The sequence below is a fragment of the Ruditapes philippinarum genome, unplaced genomic scaffold, assembly GCF_026571515.1.
Source record: "Ruditapes philippinarum isolate M1 unplaced genomic scaffold, ASM2657151v2 ctg9792_1_1_1_1, whole genome shotgun sequence".
NCBI lineage: Eukaryota > Metazoa > Mollusca > Bivalvia > Venerida > Veneridae > Ruditapes > Ruditapes philippinarum.
The window spans coordinates 1-6,394 of record NW_026855867.1 but is presented as its reverse complement, the minus strand read 5'-3'; the positions used below and the strand labels follow the sequence as shown (position 1 = coordinate 6,394).

The 6,394-nt window shown below is 31.0% G+C and overlaps 1 protein-coding gene across 1 annotated transcript; it reads right to left on the bottom strand.

Annotated features, from left to right (window-relative positions):
- Positions 1-386: 386 nt before the first annotated feature.
- LOC132744653 (uncharacterized) lies at positions 387-2,697 on the bottom strand (the record flags this gene model as incomplete). The annotated part of the gene is given in 1 exon segment (XM_060733412.1): positions 387-2,697. A coding segment is annotated over 1 exon segment (990 nt). The 3' UTR covers positions 387-1,659.
- Positions 2,698-6,394: the final 3,697 nt, after the last annotated feature.

Sequence of the window (6,394 nt, the reverse complement as noted above, 5' to 3'; positions counted from 1 at the left end):
ATCGAGAGTTGAGGAAAAAAAGAACATAATCCACGCATAACCTTTCAGTACAACACATTATTTCGCTTTTCAAAAACACATATACATAAATTCCAAGTTTCCTAACAATTTTCACACTATTGTAAACATTTCAACAAATTTAATCATGTTTAGATGCTTCCAATATCTGTTTTATGTATATATATTTTCATTAAATTAGTGTACAGTGAAAATTAAAGAATAACATATAGCACAGTTTCTTCCATCGATTGGTGTTCTTAATGCCCTAGTCAGAGTGTAGGACAAAAGCCCTCCCGGACAAAAGCCCTCCCGTCCAAAATTGACAAGGCGGACAAAAGCCCTTGTTTTGGAAGGGAGGGCTTTTGTCCGGGAGGATTTTTGTCCGTTTCCCCCCTAGCCCATCTATCTGCCTCTATTTGCAATCTGTGAGAAGACACTCATAATCTTATTAATGAAAAACAAAATTTATTAAATGTTATGTGACCTAGATATTTTTGAAACTTGAAAACTGCTATATTTTTTTATAAAATAATGCTCGTGGTGAACTTTGTATCCTATCATGCCAGCTTTGAACAAAATTATCTTTCAATCTTTGCTTTACTAATTCTAGAAATATCTCTGCATTTTCCACAGTGTGCTGTTACCAAACTTCATAAAAGCCTAAAACACATAATACATTTTCAATCGTGAAAACCAATTAACTCTGAATGGATTATTTTCGAAATCATTCTTAGTCAATTGATATATCTTATACATGTAACTATTTTCGTTACTTCTTAGATTTTTTATCCAGTGTTTAATGATATTAAACAGGTGTCTACACTGAAAAGATATTCTTCCAAGTTCGTGTCGTTTCGGTTTGTTAACAACTAAAACTTTTTTACAAAACTACAAATGTGTTCTTTCTATTGACTGGCTTACTAAAACCCATAACTTCAGAGAAACTCCTTAAACTGTCCACAGCGCCTCGATCTATCCATTCTCTCAAGTAATGGACAGTTTTCGGAGTTTCTCAATAAAGTATGGGGTTTACTCACGGCAAGGCCGTACAATGCTTACATATGAAATTATGCAAAAGACTATAAGGAGTAAAGAAAAACACACAAAACGACTTTATTTATGGTGAATTAGGAAGAATGCCTTAAAATATGAGACATCATAACATTTTAGAATTTTGGATAAAATTGTTGGCTACAAATGAAAACAAATATATTAAGGTGTACTTAATGTTGAAACAAGATATAATTGAAAATCCAAACAGAATAACTTGGTGTTTATTATTGAAAGATTTATTATGTACTATTGGTTTTTATGAAGTGTGGTAATTTCAGACACTTGGAGACTCTGAACTATTTTTGTATAATATGAAACAAAGATTAAAGGGTCAGTTTTTATAAAACTGGTCAAATAGACAAAATAATTCCAGTAGAGCTATTATACTAACATTTTCAACAGTATGTTTATTTTATAGACTTTAGATAATTCTGTGTTTGTTCATTATGTTTAAGCTTATCATCACATAGACTTTTCATTGAAAGTGGCAGCCGATGGACTAGACCTGCAAGCTATCCAGTAAAAGAACAACGTGTATGTATTTATGCTTATTTATGTATGTATGTATGTATATACCTTGAATCTTATTATATTTGTTCATTTCATTTATACATTTTGTACAGTTATGTCATACACTTCAATACGCATTACTTCAATTTTTTTATCAAAAATATTAAAGGCTTTACCAACAAATCTGAACATTACATATCTGCATTCTTTTAACCTCCAGGCGTACAGTACTGGGTTCACAGTGCACATTATAAGCATGAAAAGTGCTGATATTCTTGTGTTCCCTGAATTGTTTTCTGTGAAGGCATTAACACAAACTGAGATAAATAGAGGATTGTGCACTAACTGAAATACCACGATAATGCACGTGATATTTCTTGTTGAAACAAAATGTTTGTCAGTAGATTGGCTTCCGGTTATGTGCAAGCTTTCTATTACTTTCATCAGTTTCTTTACTACACGAAAGATGGCGATGTAACATACAGTGTTGATAAATAAGCAGGCACCAAGAAAACAGATAATTAACTCACTGTTTTTAGTTGCTTGTATGAAATTGAATTCGTCGTCCATTATAAGAGGAATAAGTAAATAACGCACGGATAACTTGATGCAAAGTGTCAAACATATACCCACGATAACTACCTTTGTAATAGTTCGTTTATTTGCTATTCTTGTATATAGGTTAGGGTGATATAGGCACATGACACGTTCAAGCGACAAAATGGTCACTGATGTCCAAGACACTACTGTCACAATCCGTACAAGTTCAGTTAAAATTGCCCAACTAATTGGCTTAGTAAATCCAGCTCCATGTGCTATCATACATATGACAAGAAACAATGAATTGCAAATCAATGTGATACTTATCAAAAGTTTAGGAGCAAACGGGATACGTTTTGTTGATATGATTGACACAATCGTGAAAACGTCACACATTAATATAACTAAGACTAAGCACATCACATATTTTGATATATCAGTGGCGGGACAGAATATATCTATCTTCTCTCTCGGATCGGCGTTTAAGATTCGTTCAAAAGAAACATCGGAAATATCTGGGACTGTTGCATTTTCCACATAATCCATTTTTATCTAAATTCCTTTCATAAAACAAAAAGTCAATATCCAGTAAAATATCATTTATTTCTCCAGCATAGTCCAAAAAAAGGTTTGTTCTCAGAAATTGTAAATTAACACACATGATTCAAGGCCGTTTTGTCTTCTATGGTAGTTCAGATAATTTGTTGTATAATATTGATTTAATATTGGGTTTTCTTAAATTAGATAATATCATTCTGTTGTTGTTACTCATTATTTAATTATCGGGCGCAAATTCTTTGCTTGTGTGAAAAACACGTACGGTTTCCTTATACGTGTCACAATCATTGTCTTACGTCACAGAAGGTCTTAGTTAAAGGTCGATTTTCAGTAGCAATAATGTTATATAAAACATATTGACACAAAGAAAATCATAGTGATTAGGTAACCTAACATAAATTTAATTAAGCATTAAACATATTATACAATGTTTATAGCCAACATGGAGAATAATGGTAAATAATTAACATGTTTTCCAGAAGAACTTAGATTTCTAATTCTTACGTAAAGTATAAAGCCAAAACATTTTGTATTTAATATAAAGTATACTGATTACGCATTTTTCAGAAGAAAGAAATATTTAAATTTTAAGTAAAACTGTTAAAATCAATGTTTATCCGTTATACACATGGAATATATTGTCATAACAAGGACAGAACAATAAAGTTTACTGATAACAGCGTTTTTAGGGGAAAAACAAATATCACTTTAATATGCTGGTATACAGTGCATGTATGTGGAAATAAACAAAGACTAATTTTGTACATAGGATAACATACTAGTGTATGGTTTACACAATTCTTTTCTTATTTGCAAAATATAAGTATTTAGCAAGGTTACAGTTATTCCTTGTATAGGTAAGAGTGCATATTGGGTGTTCTTCGTAAATAAGAAAGCTAAAAAGGAGCGGAGTTTGCGTATTTATTATGTTCATATACATATCATCTTCGGACAAATGGCAGTATATTGTCAAAAATAAATGTAAAATTAATAAAAACACCATACTTTCGGTTTTGCAGCGGCACGGGCTGTAATATTTAAATAAAAAGTAAGAAATATTACATACATACTTTGTTGGAATAAGTGAACTTTTTATTTGGAAATTATAAAAAGATACTGGGTCCGTAATTGATAAAACATTTTTACTGTTATTTTGCCTGTTTTCATTTCAATGAACCTCTTTTTTTAATTCTATGCCGTAGTGACGATATACATGTGCGTGTACGGAAAAAACATGATGCATAAATATTGATTAGTAGGAGTAAACTTCAAGATCTCTGCACATGCGTATATTTCACTTTAGCGCTCTTCGAAACTTAGCTCCGCCCACTTGCGTTTTATAATATAAAACGTCCAGTTTATATAAAATCTGTTCTATTAAGATTTGAAACCTGAAAATTTGAAAAATCCTCGTCGGTGATTGGCTTAAAAAAATTGGCGAGCATTAATGTCCGTTAATTCTAATTAGTGCTCGCCAATTGTTTTAAGCCAATCACCGACGATGATTTTTCAAATTTTCAGGTTACAAATCTTAATAGAACAGATTTTATATAAACTGGGCGTTTTATATTATAAAACGCAAGTGGGCGGAGCACTAAGCCGGTTAGAGTGCATATTGGATGTTTTTCGTAAATAAGAAAGCTACAGTCGCTTCGCAAGCTCCGCTCCTTGTTAGCTTTCTTATTTACGAAGAACACCCAATATACACTCTAACCTATACTTGGCGAGCACTAATTAGAATTAACGGACATTAACTTTAATTTATTGATTGATGGCCAATGATGATAGTACGGTTTTAGATAGTTATTTAATTCTTGCGAGGAGGAAATGAAATTCTGTTTCCGGTTGACGCATATTGCACGATTTGCAGATTCTTTGTTCATGAGGAATGTTATGATATCTTCGGGTTTCGATAAATAACTCATGTGCTGAAGCTCTAAATCTTGACATCGCGATTTTATATTTATTTTCCGTTATGACATTCAAGTAATTTTCTATCTCGAATTTATATTTGAATATACAATAATATTTCTAACGACTAGAGTTATTTATATCGGAGTACCAAAATTGTAGATATACTATAGTATATCGAAAAGCCGTTGTTTAATCATGTTAAACGGTATGTCAATTTCGAATTATTAATTTCATATATACATTAGCCCAATCTCAGTCAGTAATGTTTTAATGTGGGAGGCCCAGTTATTATTTCGGTACGTATATCCCCGGTCTGTATCGGGTTTTTAAAACAAATACGTTTTCTTTATTAAAGATAAATCATTTTGTTTCAAGATTTTTATCCAGTATTTGATCATATTTATTTTTCTGTATATATGAAGTGGAAATCGCCCTAGTTCACCATACTCGTCTGTGTATAAGTTCGATGTCAGCTGCCTAATGCATATCCCCATATTTCGTAATTTAGTATGGAATCAACCAATGGGTTAAACAATATACATTTCTGTGCGACCGTTATTTCTATATTTTTAAAGATTAAAATAAGTTTATGCAGCGCCACAAGATGCGTGTTGTGCTACACATTTTTGTGTTCGGTGCCAATTACCGTTTTTGAACAAAGTGATGCCCAAGTATATATAATAACTAGTTCCTGATTCCTTATTCAAATCTAAAAAAGAAACAGCAGAAATAGTATGTATTTAAAATAAAATTATCAGAAAACTAGAACGGTTCTTTCTTTATCAAATCTGTTGAAAATTGCACAAATCAATCAACAAAATCATAGAATAAAGTAACTGCATCGACCTATTTTTAAACAATATTCAAATCGAACGAGGATTAATGAACCCGTTCCTTATACCTCATTTAAATCATTGCATAAAGCATCTGTATAAACATATTTTGAAAATATGTTAAAGTCGAATTAGGAATAAGGAACCTTATTCTTATGACAACATAGGCAAACATCAACATTAGAATATATAACAGATATACAGAGTACACAGTACATCTTCTATACGAAATGAATAACGTTATAAATTATCATGTAAGCTGTAGAAGAATTGATATGCTAAATAAGATTTTGTCCACGAAGATCATTTGAATATCAACAATTACATCAGTCATATTAAAATTCAATTGACAAAATTAATGAGCTACAGAGAAGTATAAATGCAGGAATTTTACTGACATATATATATATATATACATCTTTATTGCCTCCGAATGTTCGAAGATATACATATTACATAACACAGTCAATGAAAAGAAACAACATTAAGCAAAGAAAAGCATCATAATTATACAAAAAAGAACAATTTCAAAGATGTAAAATTATATATATTACATAAGACAATATTTGAAGAGAAGTGACGTTAATCATATCAGCACATCATATTAGTGCAAGAAGATACAAAACTAACATCTTACTGAAGAATAGCACATTCAGCTGCAAACATACATGTATTCAACATTTATATGCTTTCACGTGTTTTTCGTTTTAAGTTACCATGTACATAACGTTTGGACTATACCATGACGAAGAAGGAAGCTAATTGACATTTAAAGCAAACCATACACATAGAAATGTTAAGAAATGCATAAAATGGTAGAAGTTCCTTTAGCTTTTGCAAGACATTATTTAACATTTTTTAAACATTGTAAAATGCGAAATCGAAATTTTAACAAATATAAATGAAATAGTGACTTTCTTAGCATTCCTTTTACATTTCTTTCTTGTCTATGTAATAAAATTCATTCAAATAATTACTTTATTTGT